At 36.8% G+C, this 27,166-nt stretch overlaps 1 protein-coding gene across 5 annotated transcripts in view; it reads right to left on the bottom strand.

Moving 5' to 3' along the window:
• Positions 1-414: 414 nt before the first annotated feature.
• The window catches only part of OLFM3 (olfactomedin 3), a 197,677-nt gene continuing 170,925 nt past the window's right edge, over positions 415-27,166 (bottom strand). For all 5 annotated transcript variants that reach the window (XM_085023847.1, XM_085023846.1, XM_021090127.2 and 2 more), the window contains 3 exons: positions 22,031-22,250; positions 4,369-4,475; positions 415-3,295 (listed from right to left, as the gene is read on the bottom strand). In XM_085023847.1, the coding sequence (XP_084879973.1) occupies positions 2,618-3,295; positions 4,369-4,475; positions 22,031-22,250 (1,005 nt within the window). In that variant the 3' untranslated portion in view covers positions 415-2,617. The remainder of the gene's footprint in view (positions 3,296-4,368; positions 4,476-22,030; positions 22,251-27,166) is intronic.

Below are 27,166 nucleotides of genomic sequence, written 5' to 3'. Positions count from 1 at the left end.
ACTTAGAATTAAAACTTTCTGGAGTTCCCGTGGTGGCGCAGTGGTTAACGAATCCGACTAGGAACCATGAGGTTGCAGGTTCGGTCCCTGCCCTTGCTCAGTGGGTTAAGGATCTAGTGTTGCCGTGAGCTGTGGTGTAGGTTGCAGACGCGGGTCAGATCCTGCATTGCTGTGGCTCTGGCGTAGGCCGGTGGCTGCAGCTCCGATTAGACCCCTAGCCTGGGAACCTCCATATGCCGCGAGAGCGGCCCAAGAAATAGCAAAAAGACAAAAAAAAAAAAAGAATTAAAACTTTCTGAGCTTGGATTTCTTTACCGATTGTGTTACATATATTATTTTAAAATAGTCATTATTACCTCATAAAATTTATTTTATTTGTTGGAGATTAAAAAAAACAGTGATTAGAGTAAGTTATTCATTTCAGGCACAAACTGAATAGTTTATTAAGAAAAATGCTTTTAAACTAAGTGTTTAATGCGTATCCCATTTTTAAACTCATATTGCCCCCACTTCTAGTGACATTAATAAAATCTGTGCTTGCTTTAGCAGCACATACACTATAAACTGGATATGGTGATGAAACCTTACACAGAAAGCAAGAAAGTGTTTACAAGCTTCACATTTCACAAAAAGCTGTGACCATCCAGGTTCTGAATTCACGTGATATCATATTACATTATTTAAAACAAAAAACAAAAGACAAAACAAGTAATGAAGACCCAGATATCCACTAGAGGCCATCTGCGGAACATTCATTCATTTCTGCAATCGACATTCTTTCTTCATACAAACTCTTGATGTACAAGAGCTGATTATTTTTATGTTGTGTGTACAAGAAGTGAGTCCCCTAAATTTTCTCACTCTCAAAAGCAGAGAACTTCTATAAATGTTTAAAGGAGAAGACAACATTGCAAAAGGACCCAGAGTGGTCATGAAATCATGCTAACTTTTTGTAGGCAAAAAAGAAATCTTGTTAAATTTTAACAACTTCAAGGTTGAGTTGTTTCATCCTACAGTTTTGACAGTGAGATATTTGAGAATGGTGTTTTACTCGTGACATTTGAAATGAATTACTCTGAAGTATTATTTCTTTACATAATGCTTTATCTGAATTATTATATCCTTACTTCACAAAGGAAACGATGATGTTGTGTATGCGTGGAACTAAACATTTACAACAATTTAAGTTACATACTATTTATTATAGAGTATACTTTTTCAATTTTAAAACTAGCCCACACTCGTTTCCATAAAACTGTGTTTTTAATGTGTGGAAAGTAGGTCTAAACTCACATTTAATATGTATTGGTTATATGTTTTTGGAGTTATTAAATAAAATATTATTAAAGCTTTATTTTTTGGTTATGCTATTTCTTCATACCATGAGTCAGAATAACAAGCGGTTGCCATCTTACCATGTTTTCTGAGTTTATGATTTATACATTTAAACAACACAGACAACTCCCAGATTTTCCCACAATTTTCTTTTGCACAAGTCTTGCCAGTAGCTCTCCAGAGTTTATAAGTCTAGATGATATTGTAGAAATTTTTAAGAGTTTTCATATATATTTCATGTACTTTAGAGTCTTGACACAAGGAGTTACATTATTGCCAGTTGTGTGTAAAATAAAGTTAAATATTAATATGTCTAATTGTAAAGAACAAAATTTGATTGTATAATAAATGGAGTCTTTTTTTAGCTCCATTTTTTGTGACTCAGCTGCATCTTTGCAATCAGCTGTACAGGTTGCTTTCAGTGGGGTGAACAGAATAACATCCTTCCCTAATCAGTTTTAGGATTCTGTGTCAGTGGTCCAGTAAACTTGGGATAAAATAAAGACTCTATGTTAAGGGATCTAGTTTGATTTTCTTTTTAGTTTGTAATGTTTATGTAAAGGGGTAAGCTGAAAAGATACTTCCCTCTGACCACATTTGAAAGTTTACCTATAGTGATTACTGAGATGATGATACCTCAGTGTGTTTTATAAAAAATATTAACTTTCACAGAAGTGAAGAGATACAATTGCACAATGGTGGTTACAATGGTAGAAATACATATTGCCAATAAAATGTTAGCAAGAGATTTAAAAATGACTGTACAGCACCGCATTGGAGAATTGTATAACAGCAAAATGATTAATATTATTTTCTCATATAAATAAGATCCTTAAATATTTTTTAGGAATAAATGGGGAAAGTGCTTTTTTTTTTTTTCCTTATTCCTACCAAAATATTTCCTGATGTGGAGCAAAAAACAGTAAAAAAATGACAAGAGTTAAAAAAAAAAAAAAGACATTCATGCATTTAAGCCACCATTAGTCTCTGACTCTAATATAAGGCAGATCATTAATCTTTTGTAAAACTATGACTTTAGCCACTTAAGCTTTTTTTAGTGCTTTTCATGACAAGGACATGATAGGCCTTGTAAATTTAGGAGTTAAGATATGTTTCCAACAGGTTAATTTATACAGACTTAGCTGTTTTTTGAAACACCAACTTTATAGTAAAAAATGCTTTGGAGAAATGATGAAAGTTACAATAAAGAGAAAACAGAAGGGGTCCTACAGAGTTTATCACAATGACACCCTTTGTGTCAGTGAAAATAAATTACATTTGCTTATGTGTCATCCTCAGTCTTAATGATGTGGAAAAGGGTAACATTGAACAGGACCTGGTGACCATTGTTCCAGGCATAAAGAGCTCTATCTCTTGCATTGTAGTCAAGCATGGATATGTGAAAGTATTGGTTATGAAAAGGAATGTCTGTGTACTCATATGTGGAGGTTTTGGTGGAATAGGAATAATACACCTTTGCTCCAGTTAAGTGGGAGTTGGTGACGTACAGTGTGCCACAGATCATGAAAGATTCGCCTGCACTTCTCTTGGGATAGCCAGTGCTCCAGCTCTTCATCACCTCCAAGGTATCTTGGTTAAGTTGGCTGATGACAATATTGCCTGCATTCTGGTTGGTTGCATACACAGCCCACAACCCGATTTCATCAGCCATTAGGTCGATATCAGAGAACCCACCCCATGTGTAAGGGTAAACGTTGTGAAAACCAGCATACTCCAGGCTTCGCTGTGCAAGCACTCTCCCCATATCAAAGCTGTATTTGATGATAATGTTACTCTGATACTTGTTAAAATAGAGCGAGCCATTGTAGACAACATGGTTAGTTCCTGCCCATTTGAAAGGGAGGTTGTATGTCCTGGATTCAGCTCCACTGACAAAGTCTGCAATGGATTTGTACTCACGGACAATTTTATTATTAGTATAACTGTCCATGTACCAGACCTGGAAAGAAGAAAAAATTGAAGTGATTAAATTCTGGACTTTTTTTGAGAATTCCAAAATAAAGACAGTGAAAGTCAGCACATATTAACATTGTCATTCTTAGGCTCTGGAAGATTCTCTTACCACTTACCTGCTGCAATGTGATTGTACTGCAGGCTTTTGCAAAAATATTGGCATGGTCTATGTGGAAAGGAAACAACTAAATTTACTGCCTTGAACTCGATTCGCATTTTGCCCTTTATTTTTTGAAGTTTTAAAATTTTTTGACCATTCAGTGCGTATCACTGAACATCAATGCAAGTCACATCACTTTGTTAATCTACCTGATCAGTCAGTGACAACTGCAAAAACCATCACCTTTCGAACCTTTAATTACTCCATCCCTTTCTGTGAAAAATATATGGTCTAATTTTATGGATACAACTTAATTTTCCTTCTTGGATACCATAGAACCTTCCAGTAATACTTGGCCATTGGATTAATTTGTAGGTACAATTACCTTTTAATGAAATAATTTTACTAATTTAGCTACTAAGCTTGCTTGTATTCTGAGTTCTGTAATAGAACAGGCATAGAGCCATGGTAAGCTTCTAGTATACTGATTTATAATACAGCCATTGCCAAATACGCCCCCAAAATTTCAGTGCTGTTTTCTTTAAAGTTACCCAGATCCTAGGGATACTGTAGCTTGTTTAGTGAATTTGTTAGCTCCTGAGTTTTTGCTTATTTAGTGTTTGGTTTTGTTTTGTTTTTCACATTAAGGAGCAAATTTTAGGAGTATACAGTGAATTTTGTGTACTTGTATCTAGCCCCTTTCAAGTATAAAACAGGACTAAAACCAATACAAATTAGGCTGACTATACTGATGACTTATAGGAGAGAACATTTTACTAAAATAGGTTTGCCATATGGCCGTAAGAGTGCTAATATTATCAAACTGAAAATATTTCCAAACATTGTAATACTTCTTAAGTTGAAACCAATATCCCAGAAAGTGAAAAACAATAGTCTAGTAGACAAAAAGTGTAAATAAGACACAGTTCTAAGCAAAGGCATTCGAGGAAGCAACATACTCTGTTATTTTTTTCAGATGCTAAGGGATCTGTCATCCAAGCGCCAAATCGGGTTCCAGATGTCTTGACTGTAATTGGCCCTGTGATTTTCATCAGTTTGCCACATGCTGAAATCAGAATAACATAGACATGTTGGGTGAAGATGGTCAATGATTCCAATACACACACCCCAAGAGCAAAGAAAGGGATCCTAAAACAAGGCAAATAGAAGTAATATCACGTATTCTGAACAAATGATCATTTATGTTGGGTGCTATGCATTTAACTGTAATTCGAACCATGAGTAGTTGCTTTTTCAGTGCTCTAAAGTGTGGCATTTAAAAATGTACAATCTGGAAGGAAATAAATGAGGAAAGGCATTGTCATTATACCAATTCAGCAGCTGCTTCTAAGTAAAGAAGTCAGAAAAATTAAATTGTCCTTGGGCCTGTTTACCTGATCATCAGCTCCTCCTCACCTGACCCTCCCTCATGCTTTGAGACGTTAGACCACTTGTGCAAGCAAGAGAGAACTTTATAAGCCAATTTTCAGTTTGTATTGGTAAAGAGCAGCTTCTGTGAAAGCTATGTTTGTGGGATATAATAAGAAAATTGTAATCACAGTCTACCTGAAAGAGGTAGAGTTTTGAAGGGTAAATTCTTTGTGCAGGTAGCTGGCCTGAAAGAACAGCCCTAAAGGTGCAAGGAAAATCCCCCAAACACACGCCCTCAGAGCCTATAGACCATGCAGTAAAAGAGGTGGAGTATCAGTTGATGTAATACCTGATGAAAAATTAATAATTTTCTTGAAACATTACACTTCTTATCACTCTAGCTATGAATAAGATCACAGGAAAAGCTTGGGACTTCATAAGTGCCAAAGTCTAAACCAAGAAGAAATCTAGGCATTTTGTGAGATTTGATAACAAAATTTAAAAGTGATTTATCATTTTAAAAGGCAATATGAGTGCCCATAAATGTTGAATTTAGTTTCAGCAAAGAAACATTATTTTCTGTCCATTTACACTCTTTTCTTTCTGTTCTTTTCTTTTGTAACTTAAAAATTTTTGGGAGTTCCCATTGTGGCACAGTGGTTAACGAATCCAACTAGGAACCATGAGGTTGCGGGTTCGGTCCCTGCCCTTGCTCAGTGGGTTAATGATCTGGCGTTGCCGTGAGCTGTGTTGTAGGTTGCAGACGCGTCTCGGATCCCGCGTTGGCCGGTGGCTACAGCTCTGATTGGACCCCTAGCCTGGGAATCTCCATATGCCACGGGAGCGGCCCAAGAAATGGCAAAAAAAAAAAAAAAAAAAAATTTTTTTTGTTCTTTATGGCAGATGTTTCTTAGATCCTCCTGTGCCTATCCTTAGAATTGATACATTTCGATGTAGTTCTTGTTGGTTTTTGGGAAGGGAAAGTACAGATTCCTGTAAGAAAAATAAGGACAAAACTAATTGTAGCTTAGGTCTTATTTTGGCTCATTTTTCTCTGTATATATTCCTCTTAAGAATAATTTGTAACTGGCAGAATACTGAGCTGTGCAGTATTAGAAGATGATGAATCATATCATTATTTTTTTGTGCTAGTACTTCAGTGATAACTACACATTTAGCAATCTCCAGCTTTTTGTGAAATGTCAACTGAATATATTTTTTCTTCCTTTATGAAGAAGCTAGATGTGATAGCATCTTTATATTTTATATAAGTAGATTACATTATAATTCCTCAGACCTGATATACTGAGCAAATTGGAAGACTTTGTGGCATTATCTATGTTTAATAGCAAGATTTGAGGTTAAACCTATTAAGACTATATTAGCTCAACTTCGTACAAACACATGAAGACTATATGAGTAAAATAGTATCAATTCGAACTAGAAAAAAGTAAATGTATTCTGAATGAATATACGTTGAATATATTTTCTGAATGTACAAAACAAGTGAAAGCAATATGATCTTTAATTATGGCTTGCATAGATATTTTTTAAATTCACAGACGGTAAGTGCATGCAAATTTCAAGTATATTGAAATAAGCAGCAAAACACCCCCTCCCCACCAAAAAACACCACAAAATAAAATATGTAACATCTTCCTTAGCATGAATAATAAATTCCTTTGTTGGACAGAATATAAATAGCAAAAATAGATAAAATATAAAAAGTAACTGACTTAAGATGATGTTTTTGTCTCCTTTATTTTGCAAGATCTCATTAAAATGATAATAAGGGGGTAAAACATGGAGAAAAAGACTGAAAGCAAAGAGAATGGTACAAGAATCAGTGGAGAAGAAACTTAAGAAATTTCTAGAAGGCAGAAAATGATGGAAAGTGGTAACTGAAGATGTAGGGTGAAATAAAAATGCACCAGTGTCTATGCAGAGGAGATGAGAACTGAGTATGGAACTGCTTTGCCTTGCAGAAAAGTAAGGGACTCAGAATCTAAACGAGTTCAAGATGACTGTGCAGGGAAATCCTGAACTCATCCTTCTCCAGTGGAAACAATGAATTGACAATTATGTATGGAATAATTCCCTTGGAAAGGGACCTGAAAACTGAATGAACAGAGACTCCACAACAGAGGGTGAAAGGACAGCATTGAGAGGGGTAGGAGAGGCAGAGGGGACCTCTTACCCAGGGAAAAACAAAACAGATTAAAAAGGACATGAACTATAGGGGAAGGAGTCCCACTTTCTAAACTTGAGGCATCTTCTAGAGAGGTAGAAAGCAGTCAGGATACTACATGGGACTGAGACATGGGCAGGAGCAATTTTGCAATCTCAGGCTACCTTGTTAGTGTCAGTGCTGGTGGATGCCATTTTGAAATTCTTCCTCTAACCCCTCTAACCTGTTAGTGCCAATGGGTGCATCCCACTGACCCCCACCTGTCCCTGTGCCTTGGCTAGAACTCACACTGGCCAAGCAATAGCCCTGTCAACCAGTGCCTTGCAGTAGCTGTGGCTCAGCCCATAGCTGGTCTGGGTCCCAGCCCCACCAACCAGTACAGCTATGGCCATGCCCCATAGCTGGTCCAATGACCAGTCCTATCCACTAGAATGTTTCAGCAGCAGCTGTGGTTCTGCAACAACAGTAGGGCACATGCAGCTCAAATAGGGGACATCACTAAGTGCCTGGCTCTGGTGACCAGGTGAGACTGTGCTTTTGAACCCCAGAGGGCATATACTAAGTAAGGCCACTCCTTCCAGACTTGGAGAAATAGCTGATTTACCAATACATAGAAACAATATAGAAAATTAGGCAAAGTTACAGAAACATATTCCAATAGAAAGAAAAAGACAGAATCTTAGGAAAAGGACTAAGTGAAATGAACATACGCTGTCTACCTGATAAAAGTTCAAAATAATAGTCATAGACATGCTCACTAAACTCAGGAAAAGAATGAATACAGTGAGAACTTCACCAAAAAGGGAGAAAGCATAAGAAAAGTATCAAACAGAAGTTATAACTGAAATGAAAAATATCCTAGTGGGAACAACAGCAGAACACATAAGGAGTAAGAATGAGTCAATGAAGTTGAAGACAAAGCAATGAAACTCATCCAGACAGAACAGCTCAATGAGTAAATCATTTTTAAAAAATGTTGTTTCCTTAAGGGACTTTGGGGACAATGTCAAGCAGCAAAACATTTTCATTATGGGGTCCCAGAAGGAGAATAGAGAAAAAGGGCCAGAAAAGTTATTCAAAGAAAGAGTAGCAGAAAATTCCCTAATCTGAGGAATGAAATAGGCATCCAAATCTAGAAAGTCCAGGAAGTTCCAAATAGGATGGGCCTAGTGATACACAAAAGCACATTATAATTAAAACAGTAAAAGTTAAGAAGAAAGAATTGTATAAGCAGGAAGAGAAACAACTTGCTACCTACAAAGTAAATTCCATAAAGCCATCAGCAGATTTTTCAGCAGAAAGTTTACAAGCCAGAATGGAGGGGTATTACACATTCAAAATACTAAAAGGAAAAAAGAAAAAAAAAAATTCCTCTTAACCAAGAATTCTCTACCTAAGGTTATCATTGAGAATCAAAGAAGAGATCAAGAGTTTCCTAGATAAGTAAACTTAAAGGAATACAATGTGTCATCAAAAGTATGAAATGTGTCAAGGGGAGGGTGTGAAATAAAGATTTGAAATATGTTCAAATTTAAGTTGCTGCCAACTTTAAAAAGACAGCTATTATTAAGTTTTATGAGAACCACAATATAATAGAAAAAACAGTAAATACAAAAGAGAAAATGAGAAAGGAACCTAAACGTAACACTAAAGAAAACTGCCAGAACACAAGTGAAAAGAAAGAGAGGAACAGAGAGGAACCATGAGAGCAGTCATAAACTACAAAATGACACCTATCAGTGATTATTTTAAATGTAAATGGACTAAATTTGCCAATCAAAAGACATAGAGTGGCTGAAAGGATAAAAAAACAGCAAGAGACTGCAAGAGACTCACTTCCGCAGTAAGGGCACAGACAAACAAAGTGAATGGGTGGAGAAAATATTTCATGCAACAGACAATAAAGAATGCTGGAGTGGTCATTATCGTATTAGACAAAATAGACTTTAAACCAAAAATCTATAGTAAAAGACAGGGGCATTATGTAATGATAAAGAAGTCAGTCCAACAAAACGTAATATTTGTAAATGTAGATAAAACCAATGGAGGAGCTTCAAGATAATGTGCAAAAACAAGTATCAATTGGCTTAAAGGGGAAAATTGAAAGCAGCACAATAGTAGGGAACTTTAACACCCCATTTACCTTAATGGATGCGTCATTCAGACACAAAATTAATAAGGAAACATTGGACTTAAGTGGCACATTAGACCAGATAGAATAGAAATATCCAAACATCCCATTCAAACTCTAGTAATATTCTCCTTTGAATAGCAGTGATCTGACATTGGACTGAGGCATCAATATCCACCACTTACCTCCCAAAAAACAATACAGGCATTGTGATAATAACATAAACAAACACTCATGTTTAACTTATAGAATCAGCCTGTGGACTAATTACAGAATACTTAACAGATATTTCTTCTGTGATTATCAAAAAAAAAAAAAAAAAAACTGTTTCTAACTGTGATAATATAGAAGAAAAGGTAAAATTCACACTGAGAAAAATTAAAAATTGGAAGAAGAAATGAAAAATGGGAGTATAACTATCTTTGCATTTAAAAATGTGGGTGTTGAGAATTTTCTTAGAGTTGACAAAAATAAATATTTAAATATAAGGGTTGAATTTACAAAGTTGATAAGAAGTGGACTGTGAAGAGTTAGGAAAGCATATCATGAGGAGATGAGAAAGACAGGGGTTTTGGTTAGGTTCTCCGTAGCCTCACTTTGCACAGCAAAAAGTCAATAAACAACATCCAAAATTGATTAAAAAAAAAACCAAATCAAAACAAAACAAAAACAAGGTGGAAAAATCATATTAACCTACCAAAGCCCTAAAATTAAACTTAAATGTGATTGCCTCTGGAGAGCAGAGCTGGAGGAAGAGATGGTTGCTTTTTATTCTAAGTCCTTTTTTTCCCCCCTTAAGCATATAATTTTCTAGCCATGCACATGAAATATTTAATTATAATTTAAAGAGTTAAAATAACTACAAAAAGTTAAAAGAAGACAGTAAATTTAAAAAGCAAAAATCACATTTATATACTGCCTATTGAAAAAAATCATTTCTAGGTTTTTTTATTTGCCAGTCTTCCTTGCAGGTCTAAGAAGTAGGTGAAAATTGAAGATGTAAATTGTCTCCAGAATTGGAAGCTGTGAATACTTTGCATTTTAATTTGGTTTCAGTCCTGTGAGGACTAGATTGAAATTGTGTTCTTTAAATTTCCGGCTCTTAAAATTGATAAGGCAGTCTCTCTCGCTCTTTAATTCTTTGAACCTTAAAATATTAGAATCCATACTATGAATTGTAGCATTTATCAGTTACTTCATATAGGTATTAAGAAAAGCTATTAAGTGATAACGTTGGTTAGTACATTCGTAGGAGCTGTACTAAAAGATACAGCTTTATCTGTAAAAAGATTATTCATCTTTCAAAGATACTTTTCATGCGATTAGTATGTGATTCAAGTAGAAGTGTACGTTTTATTTCAAGATAGTAAGTGATTATGACTTTGGAAAAATATGCTCCTATTGGGTACCTGTTTTCTATGGAAAGAAAAATTAGTCTAAAATTTCTTGAAAAGTATCTTTGAAAGATGAATAATCTTTCATAATCATTTGGAAAAAAGATACATAGAATCTCAGACATCAGTTTAAATTCGTTCTATATAAATCAATGTAATGTCCCAAATATGAAAAAATTAACACAGTGGAATGTTCATCCCCATAAAACTTTATACCCAGAGGAAATGGAAACATGATCAGTAAGAAATGATGATGATGTAGAGGTTTTGTAGTTACAAAGTTTGATTTAACATTTTAGATGGACAAATGGTAAGATTAAACCTCTTAACTGGGGTTTTAAAACGTGCCTTATCAGCAAAATTGGCCCCCTTGACGTAGGCAGCCTCTATTGCTCAAGGACTAGAGCATAGTTTGGAGAAAACAGGAAGACATAAAGCTCATATTTTCCTGTGTTTTGCATATTTCAGATATTGATTTGCTTTCAGGATTAAAATGATCCCTTGAATTCAGTTTGTGACTTTAATATGAATTGAGTTGAATGGATTAGTAAAACCGGGCTAAGCACTATCTTTGGGGCTAGGATTCATGCCGTGAATCTTATGAATCAACATTGCTGAAAACCAACAGTGCATCGATGGCCTGGAATGCCTTGGCTTCTGTGCTGTTTAGCTCTATCCCAGTGTTGCATACATATGGCAAAGAGATGCTGCTAAGCCTTACATTGTTTAGACCAGGAGTTAAGACAGAAATTATACCAGAGGTTAAAAGTTTCTAACACCTAAACTAAACATGACATTGCTTTCTTCTTGTAGCAATAGGCTTTCTCTCTGAAATTTGGTAGATGGTAATGTAATTATGATTTAAATGTAAAATAATTTATATTTTTAGCAACCATTTGCTGAGAACTTATGTACCAGGACTGTGCTAAATATTGAGGTTATAAGATGAACAGGGAGAAAAAATAGGTCGTAGCTTCTCAAAGTATCATTGTTTATATGCTTATTTGATTTCTTTTCTTTTGAATTAATTGGCAAGGAAAGTTAAGTGAAGAAATTATATCAGACCAACTCAGTGTTGAGAGGAAAAGGATGTAGCATTGAGTTTACTGAATATCTGTTGATATAAAAAATAATAGAAATTTAGCCCCGAGTGTTGAAATGTACAATAGCATGTCTTTCATTAAGACAGCATGCTTACCAAACATGAAATTTATCTCATTTTAAGCCACATTTACTTCTATCATCTAAAAAAAATACCCACAAACCATCAAATATAGAGAGAAACAAGCAAATTCAACTATTTTCCCATGTTTTGTTGTCTATAAAAAAATGAAGATGAAAGTTTAGAAAGGATATGTTTAATGAAGTTATATTTCTTATTAGGTTTTGCTGATTTGATCCTGCATATGTGTCTTAATGGTAATTGTTTCTGTTAAGGAAAGCTACCTCTATTATCTGATAAACCAATTCAAATTTGTAAACTTTAACTCTGGGAGATTTCAGTGAATGGGTTTTTAAGTTAGATAAAAAACCATTTTCAAAATATGATGTGAAATGTATGTTAGCTCTGGTTCCAAATAAAGGTATTTCATGTGTAGGTTCTGGCCGAGGAAGATCCCATGAGCATTTATGAACTTTATGTTTGATTTTTTTCTGTTTCTTTCTCTGCCTTGTGCCTCCATGTCTGTCGCTCATCAGCCATGTCCCCTCTGCCCAGTGACTCACAATGTGCAATGCCAGCATTTGACTTCCTGGCACCACCCTGAATTTGACCTCAGTCCACTGCAACTTTTCATGGCAAAGTCACAGCTTTTGAGTAAACCAATTTCTGTAACATTAATCTAAAATGTACAGTTAAAGTGAAAAATTAATGTCCCAAAGCATTGACAATCTAAAAATAACCTGTGTTTATCTTAAATGAGTCCTTTAGTTTCTTAATCTGAAATAATGAGTATATTGAAAAATTTGGACTCCATGGCAATAAACTTGCTTAAAATCCAAAATAGGTCCATTATGCAAATGTCCTTTACTCTACCCTGAGTCATGGGTAATTTCCTTCTACTTTAGATGATCATGGTGAGGTGGCCTACTAGCTAATCAACTCTTACCATCTCCCTTGTTTGATGGGAATAATTGATTCTTATTTCTACTTCAGAAAGCACACCATTGGCTACTGGAAGAAGCGAGTTTGGATGTGGTCTTTAACAGGAATATTTCATTCACTCATTTATTCATTTATCCATCTGAGTTTTTTTTTTTTTTTTTTTTTTTTTTTTGTCTTTTTATGGCCGCACGTGCAGCATATGGAGGCTCCCAGGCTGGGGGTCGAATTGGAGCTGTAGCCACTGGCCTGCACTAGAGCCAGAGCAATGTGGGATCTGAGCCACATCTGTGACCTACAGCACAGCTCATGGCAACGCCAGATCCTCAACCCACTGAGCAAGGCCAGGGATCAAACCCGCAACCTCATGGTTCCTAGTCGGATTCATTAACCACTGAGCCACGACGGGAACTCCTCATCCATCTAAGATTTAATGAGCATCAAACACTGTTCTTGGTAGTAGAATTGCAATGATCAGAAAGACATGACACCTCCGTTCTGATGAAGCTTACATTTTGGTGGGAAGAGACAGAAAATATTTGACTTGTTCAAATGATCGTAGTGTCGTTAGATGAACTGACTAAGGAAGGAATGGGTTTGGAAAGAAAAATCAAGAATTCAGTATGGGTTGTTTTAAGTTGTTCATGACTATTATCCATGCCTTTCGAGATATAGAGAAGAGAGTGTACAAATCTAGGTAGCAGACACCCTCTGAGACACAGTTTTAACCATCCTCGGCAGAATGATAATAGTGAAAAGCAGACACTTGGGGAGAGGACATACACAAGGCGGGGAATGGTGTCTAGAACAGGGTTCTGGGACATTACAGTTTTCATAGCTGTCAGCAGAGGAGCCCAATAAGAAGCTATACGTGGAACAGGAAAAATAGCGCAATGTTAAGAAATCCTGAAGAAGAAAATGTTTTAAGAAGGATAAAGTACTGACCTCTGGGAAATACAGATGTGTCTAGAAAAGTCAAAGAAATGACCCTGGAACTTGGCAGCAAGATGTCATTGTACAGAATCAAATGAAGAAAATGTTGGAGTTCCCGTTGTGGCTCAGTGGTTAATGAATCTGACTAGGAACATGAGGTTGCGGGTTCGATCCCTGGCCTTGCTCAGTGGGTTAAGGACCTGGCGTTGCTGTGAGCTGTGGTGTGGGTTGCAGACGTGGCTCGGATCCCGCGTTGCTGTGGCTCTGGTGTAGGCTAGTGGCTACAGCTCCTAGGAACCTCCATATGCTCCATGGGAGTGGCTCAAGAAAAGACAAAAAGACAAAAAAAAAAAAAAAATGTTGAGATCAGAAACTGAGGTGGAGTTGGTTTTGCAAAGACTGTAAGCCAAAGCAGTAGGTGTAAAGGATTATTTCAAAGAAGCAGAGAAATGGGAGTAAAGAAATATGAAGTTATGGGAAGATTTTATTCTCGTGCTGATATTTCTATTGTTGCTTAATAAAGATTTGTTTATCTTTATAAATGATTTAGTAGAGAGGGAAAACCGATGATACCAAAGAAAATAAATAAATGAATTCCACATGTTAGTTTAATCAGTTCATTAACCATGTCTCCATCTTTTTATGGTTTTGTTAATGTTTTTTGTCTTTCTGTTCATCCAAGATTTACCAGAAAGTGTTCTCTGTGTAGTATATTTCATCCAGGTTAGACTCCTGAGGTCAGTATTAGGTGATCTGGATTCTAATCTAAGCCACGACATTAAACCATCATATAATATTGGATGATGGGCTTATTCGCCAGGGTGGGGTTTTCTCATCCCTGAGACGGAAGTCCTGAAGCTTATTAACATGTTGTTGTTCTAACTGAGGGGACATGGAATGGATAGGGGGTCAACAGATAGTTACACTCCTGGGGAGAAGGCGGTATTACAAACACAGCCCCTCAGGATGAACGCGATCATGGGCATCGTCGTTATCTGACCTTGTTCTGGGGAAGCAAAAACCAGAAAGGGCTCTCAGTGCTGATTTCTTTCCAGTAGACGTTTCTCTTAGAAATCGTCATTATAATCCTAAGCTAAAATTCATCTTGTCAAATGAAATTAGTAAAATTAAATTTGCAGGAATTTATAAAAACCAGCCACATGTTTAGTTGTAATTTTATGGGACTGTTAAGTAAACACAGGTATTCTCAGATTCTGACAGAGCACAGAAATTATAAAGTAAAATAAACAATAAATGTCATTCATATTTCTGGGTTCCCCCAAACTAGCTTTTGTTCAAATATTGTCTTTCTCACTTTACTCTCTTTTGATGAGGACAAAGGAAGCCAAACAGAAAGGGTAATTCCCCAAAATGCCTGGAAGACAAATGTTCCTGCAAAAGTGGATGGCAAAGAAGGGAGTTAAAAGTCTTGCTTCATTGATTTCCTCCTGCTGTGCTCTTCTGTCTGCATGAGATGCATTAAAATATTAGCATTTTATAATATAGTGCATGGTTCTGTATGTTCAGAAAATATACTGAATGGATAATTGAGAAAAGTAACCATTTTAACATGATGATGATTTTGAGACGTTAATTTTTTGATCAGTTGCAATCCGTATTTATAAATAAGTAGGAGGAAAGGATATCATTTGGAATTCAGCAGGAAGATCAGTTGTTTGGATCAATGAAGCATAAAAACCAGCTGTCTTTTTGTTTATTTCTTTAATATATAATTGTACTTTATAATGTCCTGAACTAACAGCTTCTGGATTTGAATCCTAAGGCCATGCCCATATACATAAATTAAATGGAGCAGCAAATATGTTTATGGCATAATGTTACTTCTTTTTTAAGGCCATTGGCGAATTCATGTAGCAAGTAGATATGGTTTGATCTTTCACGTCTGTGAAAGCTACTTAAAATAGTTTGTCTCCACCATACATTTGATAGTAAAATCTGTTTTTATTATTTAATCTTTTATTTGCATGTCTAATCTTACCAACTAAACTGCTGAGGGAAAGGTGGAGATAAGAGTGGAAATAACAGATGCCGTACTGCATGGTATGGAATGAGTTTCCAGTGGGTGTCTGGTAAATAGAATCAAGAATAATATATGTCTAAATACTTCCATTTTCCAAAATTAACGCAATTTTCAGTCTCAAATTATTTAAAAAAATTGAAACTGCCTCAACTTTTTCTGAGATAAAACTTATTTGATGAACATATCTTTGAGTACCTTATTTAACATCCAAACTAAGTGGAACAGACTTATGAAATCTCCAATAATTTGGCAATTCATGCTTGCCTCTGAAAATACAGGTTTTATGTCAATAAAAGGCTTATAACTCAGTTGTAGTATAGGAAAAGGTAGGACATACAAAAGAAAATCAATTTACGGTAAAACAGAATATATCAGTTACTCAAAAAATGTGCTAAAATAACTGGAGTTTCAGGGTTCCAGAAAACGAATCATGACCAAATGCATGGAACTAGAGAAATTGTAATCCATATTGTAATCTGCAATTTTAGGGAGAATGGGACTCTTTGGTAAATAACTCATTTGAAGATTTGAGGAGGTATTCTTGTAAATTTCCCCCATTGTATTTCCAAATTAAATCTCACTCTCCTTCACCCCAGACCCACAATTTGACTTTTCTGTTAATTCTTCCTTTCACCGAGATTTTCACTCTCTCTTGCTTTAAGTGCCAAAGATCAGAGTAGAGCCAAACATTAGGTATTTTGGAATGAAATACTGCATTACCATTGAGGAAAGAACAGATGGCAATGAAAACAAAGATGAAAAAGTTTGTGCTTTTTTTTTCACCAAAAGATTTCTTTTGTTTTGTAAAATATATGGATGTTTTATATTTGACATATACTGATTTATTTCTTGAAAGCAACAAAGTTTTTTTTTTTTTTTTTTTTTTTTTTCTTTTTCTTTTGTTTGTCTGTTTTTTTGTTTTAAGGGCTAGGAGTTGCAATGCAGGATCTGAGCTGCATCTGCAACCTACACCACAACTCACAGCAATGCCAGATCCTTAAACCCACTGAGCAAGACCAGGAATCTAACCTGTGTCCTCGTGGATGCTAGTCAGATTCATTTCGGCAGGGCCACAAGGGGAACTCCAGGCTTTTTATTTTAAAAATAATGTTGGTTCGGGAGTTGCCACTGTGGCTCTGTGGGATATGGATCTGACTAGTATTCATGAGGATGCAGGTTCAGTCCCTGGCCTCGCTCAGTGGGTTAAGGATCTGGAGTTGCCGTGAGCTGTGGTGTAGGTTGCAGATGCTGCTCAGATCCTATGTTGCTGTGACTGGGGAGGCCAGCAGTTGCAGCTCTGATTCATGCCCTAGTCTGGGAACTTCCATATGCCAAGGTTGTGGCCCTGAAAAGCAAAAATAATAGTAATAATAAAAATACTGTTGGTTCTCAGAGATCCTAGAGACACTAATTTTTACCTATGATGTTTCAGATGTTTTATCATAGTCTGTATAGTTTCAATTGGAACAAGACACAGATGGTCCCTGACTCTCAGAGCAGGGACAACTTGTCTATAGGGTAGTAAAGACTAAAAAAAAAAAAAGGTAATTTTCTGTAGAATATTTGAAGTGTCATGGGGGAGTGAGGTGGTGATAAGTGGGAGATAGTGCCAGGGGAATTCAACTGCATTAAGGAGCATTCAGAGAAGCCTCCACAGAAAAGTTAGCATCTGGTCTATAAAATGAAAAAGCAAGCTTAAAATTTAGATGGGCTAGGTGGGGAGTGTTCCATGAAATGGGAGAGGAAGTTCAGTGTCCAGGAGTTGAAGAAAGCAAGCAAAATTGAGGATCTAAAAAGATTAGAATGACTTTAGCTTAGAGTGAGAGCATGATGAGAATTTGGGAGAAGGGGCCAGAGAATTAGGCAGAATCTATGTCATCAATCAAGACAAACCATGCAAAGCTCTGTAGATTTATTTTTTTTTTTTTTCTTTTTGCTATTTCTTTGGGTCGCTCCCGCGGCATATGGAGGTTCCCAGGCTAGGGGTCGAATCGGAGCTGTAGCCACTGGCCTACGCCAGAGCCACAGCAACACGGGATCCGAGCCGTGTCTGCAACCTACAACACAGCTCACGGCAACGCTGGATCGTTAAGCCACTGAGCAAGGGCAGGGACGGAACCCGCAACCTCATGGTTCCTAGTCGGATTCCTTAACCACTGCGCCACAACGGGAACTCCTGTAGATTTAATTTTTAAGGAAAATCACTTCAACAGAGGTGTAATATGATTAGATTTGCATTTCAAAAAGATTAGTCTAAATACCTAGTGTGGTAAAGAGGTGCAGGGAGGGGAGTGGGTAGGAGGCCATTGCTGTGATCCACCTGAGAGGTGATAGCAGTGCTCTGGATTAGGGTCCTGGAAGTGAAGGTGCAGAAGAGAGATGATTTTGAGCAACTGGTGAGGGAGAGGGGAAGATGTGATTGCATGTGTGTAAAGCCCAAGGAAGAATAAAAAATAACTCTGACTTCCTTCATTCTACAATAGCTGGGATCTGTTCACTGAGTTAAACTTACTGAGGTGTCCAGGGCATTTCTGTTATTACGTACCCAACAAAAGACACTGTCTGGGAAAGAAATCTCAGTCTCTGAACTCATAAGGACTTGGATTTACAGTTGTTGCCTCCAACATGTACCTTTGGCAAATTAATTTAAGCAGTCTGGGCATCTGTTTTCCAAAAATGCTAATAATACCGTCTGACCCAGAGTTCCTACAAGAATTAGGACTAACACATGTAAAAGCACTGGCGTAGTTGCCTTTCAAGCAGTAGGCTCTCAGCATTGCCATCGACTTTATGCTTATTGTCTCTACTGTAATCCCAGTTTCTTAACAATAGTGGGACACTGCCTGCTACTCATCTTTATGTTCCCAAATACCTGGTTATGTGCCATGCACACTGGGGAGACAGTAAATATTTGTTCAATGTACAAATAAGACTATCACCACATAGATCATTTGGTTTAAGCATGATAAAGACAGTAACCCAAGGTGAGATCACTTTTGAGTGCTACTGTTACTTTCGTTAAACATAAAGGCTCAAAACTGTTTCTGTTAATGGAAAGATACATCATGTACTTCATTAGATGGCACCAAACGATTCCCCTAAAATAGAACTAGGATGAGAAAGTAGGGGTGTGGGGGGGAGCTTAGAGGACTGGGAAGCTGAAGCCTTATTACAATCTACACTAAATATCTATCGGTGATCTCAGGGGGTGTGCAAGAGCTTTAAATGTGCTTCTAGTCAAATTCTCAAATGCATATAATTATATTTTGCATGTCTAGGAATGTGGCATGACTTAATTAAGCACAGGGGACTTTATTCAGTCTCTCAAAGGAGAAAATCAGGCACTTAGGAAAGAGCATTTCTGTAACTCATTCAGGCCACTAGGCTGCATTGCTGTTGAAGCATTTTTTCTTCCTAATTTTTATTTTCTCCAAAACTTTAATTCCCTAGTAGAAATAAACTGAATGGTGCCCTAGTGGTCTCAGTGACTGTTGATTCCTTCAGCACCGTATTAAAGTTAAACTTTGCAGGAAATGGCACTAGTTTGTTTTTCTAGTATCTTAGAATTCATGTGATGTCCACTGTGACATTTTTCCCAAAAGCAAATCTACTGGAAAGGTAAGTGGAAATGTATTCATCATGGCTGCATTTTTATTTTCTTTCCCCAATCCCGTTTTTACCCTCTGCTAATTGGCTGTGTATTGAGAGGTTTTTGTGAAGAATGGAGATGCCATTGATGGATGAGCTTTTTCACGCCTGTGACTGTATTCCTGATATCATAATTATCCAATATCCTGCTCTAGAGCTGATCAGTGTAGCAACTGGAATTTAGACCTTTTTAGAACATTGTACCCTGATATTTTTTTTTCCTCTACATTTCCTGTGAATGGCCTGAATGTTATTTAATATCTGTTTTCTGCTTCTCTGTGTTCTGATATTTTGATATTGAGGCAGTTATTTATGTGATACTTCTAGGCATGGAGTTAAAAGGTTCACAGAGATAACTTGGTCCAACTGGTACCAATTTCCAGGAAGTATAAAAAGTAAGTAAAGTGTTAATAATTTAGTGCCACACAAAATTATACATTTGTGTTTTCTTCTATAAATATATGTATCTTATCAAAGACCTCCTTTCAAAGTGGAGTGATTCTTTTTTTAATGAAAAGTGTGAAAATTTAGTTTTTTTTTCCTAGGAACCATGTGGCTTTATATTTCATAGGATTAGGGCCGTCTGTCTCTACCTGGACATGTTTCATGTTTTCTACCTTGTTTTTAAAGGTTGTGGTCTAGCCGAAATATATCTGCTCTGCTCAGGAGAGTCTCAGTGAATGGTTTTGATTGACATAAACATGGCTTGATGGAGACAAGTACCCAGTTCTTGGCACAAAAGCATAAATGAGTTAGAGTCATTGCTTGTGGCACTGGCCTCTCTACTAAGGAATAGGGATCTGAGGGCTGCTAATAATCTAAGGAGTTTATGATATGAGAGTTAGCAGTAAACTCCACAACTTGAATTATAAAAGCAAAGTATATAAAGGAGTTTTTAAGTGCTCTGTCAAATAAATGACTTTTCCCTCGTTGGTCTTAATCAGTTCTCTGCCATCCTGACTCAAATACGTGGCTAAAAGAGATCATTTTAGGGGGCAAGTAAAAGTTCTCTGCTACTTGTTGAAATACCTAATATTTCTTCTGTTGAAAGTTTAGACATCATTACTATGCCTGCTTGTAGAATTAATTTATTCAGCAGATATTTTTGAGTAACTTTTCTTAGTTTTCTAGGAATCGGGAGATTCCTAGACAATATCATAGACATTGTTCTTGTGGAACAAAAGTCTGGCAAAAGAGACATCTAATTCCCCACAAAGTGATAATGAAGCATGAAAGTCCAACCATTGGTGAGGTATCAAGGTTCTTGAGCACCTAGCAGAGATGTAGAGGATACATAGGGATAGGCAATGACGATTCTGGCAAAATACGATGTTTAAATTGAGGCCTGAAAAAGGAGTGGCAGTTTGTCACATGTGGCAGGTGAAAGTGTATTTAATGATGAAGAAAGGATCCACAGGAAAGGGTGTTTCAGGAGGAGGAAAAAACAGCATCTCACCATGGGCCCAGGGTTAGTGTGTAGAGCACAAGTGATGGCGACATAGTGTATGTGGGGAGAAATGGCAGGACCTAAGATGAGCGATGAAGGGGGTGCCACATATGAAGGGCCTCATGAGCCATGGACTGTATCCTAGGACATAAGGGATTCATAAGAGATTTTAAACGGAGGAAACAAATTTCAGATTTGTACTTAAAAAAATCCTGTTAGCAATAATGTGGACAATGGGTGGAAAAGAGCAAGTCATAGAATCTGCTGGAATTATGATTATTAGTAGACCAGCTATAGATGAAAAAGTATGGACCCCTCTTGCATGAAGAGAAAGAAGAAGCTGAGGATTGCTGCACATGTGTTTAGCTTTAGGGATTTATGCTATTGCCTTCTGATTAATTTTGTCGGAATCTCTTGGAAATCCTGAGATGCCTGCAGTGCGCCCTCTGATGTGGTGATTCCTACTTTGTTTTGAGGTTGTGGGTTACTGACCGTGACATACTGTATTTTAGCTGTCTTTTGTTATCATTTGAATTGCATCTGTAAAATAAGTAGATTTTGGCATATTCTTGTAAGTCATCCAAATTTTAAGTATATATATTTATTTTCTGAATGTTTCTTGACTAGGGATTCTTTTTTTTTTTCTTTCAAATTCTTTACTGCTCTTCCCAGTTTATTTCCTATTCCAGAAAAATTTTTCTTTATCTTGAAAGAACACTTTTCTATGGTTATTAAACACCCCCGTCCCCCCAAACTCCATTATGTCACATTATGTCAACAACTAAAATACTATTCCTAAATGGACTTAAAACTCATTGTTATTCAATTCATGAATGCTTACTTTACATTTAGTTAAAAACTAGCTCCATGATGCCTTTAGCTGAATAATTAACTTATGGATGCAATGGAAACATGTGTAAACTCAGACCAGGCTGAACCACACACATTTTAGGAGTCAAGAATTAGAGTCCATGACCACATCACATGCTTGGCCCTCCTGGAAAGTGGCAAATATCTATTTGAATAAGTGCCTCCTTCTTATTTCTTGAGTAGAGCAGAGCAGCTGATGGCAGCTTTGCATCGCACATATCTCTATTAGTATAGCCAATAGAATAGCTGTATTTTCTAGATCTCTTATTTCAAGCCACCAAATGGCAACAGGGTGCCCTGAAAATTAGGCAACTGCTAATTAAATAACACTGAATAACCAGGCATGCTTAAACCATTAAGGAACACTTTATACTTAGAAAGCAAGTGCTAGTTTCCCCATAGTAAGGAATTTACGACAATTTGCAAAATGTAAGAATGCCGTTGTCGTTGAAAATACTGAACAGCACAACTTAGACAAATGGAATTGTTCTACTCACTTAGCTTTTTCATGCAGTCCCGAAGTCTGGTTTCCAGGCTAAGCACCCTTTGATGTAGTTCCTCATAGTCATAGGCACCGATTTCCTCCTGAATTCCAGTGAGGACGGCAGATAGATTCCGGATTTCCTCCTTGAACTGGGTGATTAACTTGGCATCTGTTTTGTACTGTTCCAGCACAGGAATCAGGGGTAGAAGCTCGTCCATCTTCTCTTTTAACTCCTGTGAAAAGCAGCCAGTTGTTCCGAGAGTCATTTAAATGGATCAAGCAGCTGCATTCTTTTTCCTGTGATACTCGGGGGAGATTATTAAGACAGATGCACAATTCCTTATTGATTTTTGATTGAAATTGGGTATTTTGTGAGCATGGCCACATGATCATTAGTAGTAAATCCACTTATCTCTGCTTCCCATTGCAAGAACCTCTCTTTAAGTGATTTCTTGCTTCCCTATGAACCAAACTGATCCTTTAAAACGTTCTATGGCAGCACTTAGGGGTTTATGTATTATCTCGCTTTCTGGTAACATTTTATGATGTGAACAATGCATTATGTGGTTCGGGTCCATCTTTTAATTAGGAATTTTTAGACATAGGTCAAATATCCTGTTTAGTCAAGTCCAATTATCCATTAACTAATTATCAATCATATAGGGGGTACTCACAGGAAATTTTGGATCCTGGAACAGCTTTTCCCTAACAGAGTTTTTCAATTTTGGGTTTCTACCCCTCTGTCCTTCCACTCCTCCTTCTTTTAATATCCATCTTAGCATCAATAGAAAGGTAAGTATAGCAAGTATAATAAATAAATCAGGCAAAACTTTTCAAAACTCAAAGAAATATATGTTGCTGTTTACTATTTTGAATTATTACTCATACTCTTGACTTCATTTACCTTAGCATAGATAATTTAGAGCTTTTGATGTAAGACAGAGTTGCTTGCCCATGTGGTGAATTAACCGTTTCAGTGACTAAGTTTCTCATCATTTATGTAATAAGCCCGTTACACAGAGTTGTTTGAACCTGAAACAGTGATTTTTGTCTCAAGAATAAGAAGTGTACTCCTCACTCCTGTCTTGGAACTGAGCCACACCTGCAGTTTCACTTTCAGTTTTTAGACATGTCACCTTTTTTCTCCTTGAACTTAATGGTTGTCAGTGAAAATATTTCATGCGTTTGATTCAGTTGTGAGTTTATCACACATGATCTCGTTTGTGGAAAGAGCTCTCACTGCTATGATTATTTGAGAATAATCCATAGATACTGTCAGAAACCATGCATTATATTAACTTATTTAAGGAACCTAAAATTACATTTTAAAATTACATTTGGAATATGGGATTACTATCAGTGCATTAAAATAGCAGAAGCTTCCATTGCCACTCTGATTTATGGGCTTGTGTTTCTTGTGGGGAAATTTCCTCTTGCTCTGTAAGCTCAGAATTCTTTGAATTTGTCTTTATGTTTCTGTTGAGTAGGAGGGGATAGTCTTAATAAGGAGAAAGATTCATAAATATCATAGTCAAAAGGCAGAATTGCAGAGCTTTGCTCATTTTAGTGGCTAATTTTGAAGTAAACTTATTAGTTTGAGCATCTCGTGATGTCCTTAAAGAAAGACACAATCGCTTCATTAGGATTTTAATGATGAGAGTTCTTTTGTTACCATTTGCTGCATATTATAGCAACTGTTAAAATGAAGAGTTTATTATATTCTACTATAGGAATATTGAAAAGAGAGCAATTCTGTGTCACAATTTTGGTGGTGTTTTATTTCCCCTGCGCTAAAATATATTTTAGTTTTGAGTATTTTCAGAAATTTATAATTAGATTATTAGCCACTTAAAAACTCTGGACATTTGTCAGAGAGCAATGGAAAGTCTAACTAATGTACGTATCAAATATTTAAAAGATTAAAGTAAATAACACACATCTGTGTTTACTAATCCTTTGTAGAAATTCACTTTTTTTTTTTTTTTTTTTTAAGGGCCACATCCATGGCATATGAAAGTTCCCAGGCTAGGGGTCGAATCAGAGCTACAGCTGCTGGCCTACACTGCAGCCACAGCAAGGCCAGATCTGAGCCACCTCTGCCTACACCACAGCTCATGGCAATGTTGGACCCCCAACCCACTGAGTGAGGCCAGGTATCGAACCCGCATCTTCATAGATGCTAGTCGGACTCGTTTCCCCTGTGCCACAACGGGGACTCCGTCTGTGATATTGCTCTTACAGCAAAGAGTAAGCTCGACTATCTTACCCAATCAGGATCTTTGCATTTAAGAATTACAATTTCAAGTATAATTAGTACAAGCTTTTCATGTAAGGAGTATAGAAGACACGAGCTACTTAGTGTTTTTCATATACTGAAAATGACATACCAGAGGAGGACTTTCTTCCAATTTCTACCACTCTGTATTCTTCAGTGTTAACCTTACCTTTGGAATGTTCCATTTCATCTTCTCAGATATGGCACCTCAGCAGCTAGAGCAAAACCCTACTCATGGTAGGATTTGGTGAATAAATACATTCAAGAAGCATGTATTGAACATTTAATTATTATCATTATTAAATTTAATTCAGAGAGCTATATGCTACTTGGAGAGGAAATGTAACCTTGGTATTAGGAGGCTTAATTTAGGAGCTGAACTTTGTAGTGCTGATATGTATTAAATATATGACCCTGGACATATTGCCCATCTTCTTTGTACATCAGTTTCTTCATCTGAATAATGGGGATAAACATAGTGTCTACCTTGTAGGATTGTTGTTAGAATTAAATTAGTTAATATATAATAGATTTAAAGTGCTTGAAATTGTGTATTGAATTTGTATAATTCTTCAGAAAAATAATGTTATTATCTTTATTGCTATTTGGATTTTGACGTACAAGTTCAGTATCTACTTGAATTACTTGAATTAGGAAAATCATAATCATTCTATCCTGTGATACGGCATGCAAATTAAGTTTTCTTATTGACAGCCCTGCCTGCTGGTAGGCAAACTTAGAGACAGTTGTCTCTTTTTTTTTGCTCTCAGCCTGGCATCTCTTTGTTTCTTTGTTTCCTGTCTTCCCCCAAGTGTTCTCCTCGATGGACATGCATCATCATGTGTCACCATCTCTGCCAACCTGGCACCTGCAAGCTGTCCCTTGGCATCACACAGTTCTGCATTGTCCTTCTGAGTTGGAATGATTTTCACCCTGAGCTAGACACCCCGAGCTTCTCTCCTTCTGTCCCTCTTCCTTTCTGGGAATGCTCCCTATGCGTCGTAAGTGCCTGCTTATCATTTCCTACTTTGTTGCTGGCCTCAGCATCAGGCTTACTGCATTGCTCTGTGGCCTGCATTCTAACCTTGAATATTGAAAATGCTTATTGAAAATATTTGGTTTCCTTGATCTCCTCTGTAATTTAGTATTTTCTGGGGAGGAAAGTAGGCACAAGTCCAAAATTAATTTCTTGAATATTGCCAAGTCTTACAACTCTTCCCCTGAACTTCTCTAAACAAAATTAATAACTCTTCCCTTTGTGCCATTAAATAATGTTTATGCCTCTCTTTACTGTCAGTTTGATCTGCCTTTTTGTTAAACGTCTTTCATAGAAGAAAGATTGTGTATTATATACCCAACAGAGGGCCCAGCACTGCCTTGCACACAGTATGTGTTCCATAAATATTGGTTAAAATTAATTCATTTTCTTTTAGCCTTATACTCTTCTATGTTTACCATTCCCCCATAAATTCCCTATTCTTCCAGTTTACTCATTCTTTCATTTCCAATAATCTTAATTTTTTTTTTTCTTTTTTAGGGCCACACCCACGGCATATGGAGGTTCCTGCAGTTGAATCGAAGCTGCAGCTGCTGGCCTACAGCACAGCCACAGCAACGTGGGATCCAAGCTGTGTCTGTGACCTACACCACAGCTTACAGCAACACCGGATCCCCAACCTGCTGAGTGAGGCCAGGGCTCAAACCCGTATCCTCCTGAATACTTGTCTCATTCATTTCCACTGTGCCACAACAGGGACTCCCTCACCTCCAATAACTTTTAGATTTATTTTTATCTTCTAGGCCTTGCTCTAATTTGTTAAAATTTCTTAACCTCCTGGCTTTGCTTGCTTTTCTTTACAGTTTAACCTCATGATTCATCATGTTGGCGCCCTCTCTTGTCAACGCCCTGAACTTTCTTACCTTTTTATTCTTCTGTGTGCCTTTCTGGTAAAACTTTAAAACTGGTTCAGTGAAAGACTATTTTTTTACACTTCTCCTGAGCACCACTGAAGAATATTACAAAACCATGGTAATTTCTGCCACATTAAATTGTGTCATGTAGACACCCTGTTTCATGTCCCTCACTGGCTCCTGTCAATCACAGTTATGTGTGGAAAGCCCTTCTGTGTTTGACCAAGAGCTTGGATTCAGGCCCACTCCCTCACCGTCAGCGGTGAATCGCATGAATCTCACTTCCTACTCAGCAGGGAAAGCAGATTCATGAAGTTCATAAAGTCATAGTACGTTTTTTAAGCTACATGCTATGCCTTTGTAAGGCAGACTGTTTATTTAGAATAGAGACTCAAATGACATTATCATAGATTTTAATCTATGGCAGTGTCATACAGAGTTAACAAAAATCCACAAACCCTGCTTAAAAGCTCTGTTTCTCCATTTTTTTACTGTTTCTGGATAATTGCCAATAAACAGCCTAAAGTCTAAAAAAATACTTTTTGGTATCAAATTATGAAACAGCCCTCTTTGATGTGCTATTAATAATGGTACTGTTGCCTCTTTTAATAATTTATATTCTCTGTTTTTCTCTTTATGTTAGCATAAAATCATCAGAAAAACTTTGATAAACCTGATTATTAATTTTCCTAGATTTCTTATTGTCATACTTATTGAAATGACTTTAAATATATCCAGAGTCTCCACCTAGCTTGCATAGGGTGAGGCTCTTTTTAAAGCAAGTCTTCTGTGCATTCCTGCCAGCTAACGGTCAGTTTCAGTGGAGAGTTGATTGCCGTCCCCAGTGAGCTTTAACCTTTCATGTATGGGCCAATGCACAGTCCTTTCTAGCTGAGTGCCATAGTGGCTGTCCATCGTACTCCTTGTCTCATTGGATTGACGATATTGCTGAAGTCAAACCTA

This window comes from Sus scrofa, chromosome 4 (genome assembly GCF_054392235.1).
Source record: "Sus scrofa isolate SSC_HxYL_T2T_F1_AM1 chromosome 4, Sscrofa_HxYL_maternal_Yorkshire_Landrace_v2.0, whole genome shotgun sequence".
Taxonomy (NCBI): domain Eukaryota; kingdom Metazoa; phylum Chordata; class Mammalia; order Artiodactyla; family Suidae; genus Sus; species Sus scrofa.
This window is presented reverse-complemented; position numbering and strand designations above follow the sequence as displayed.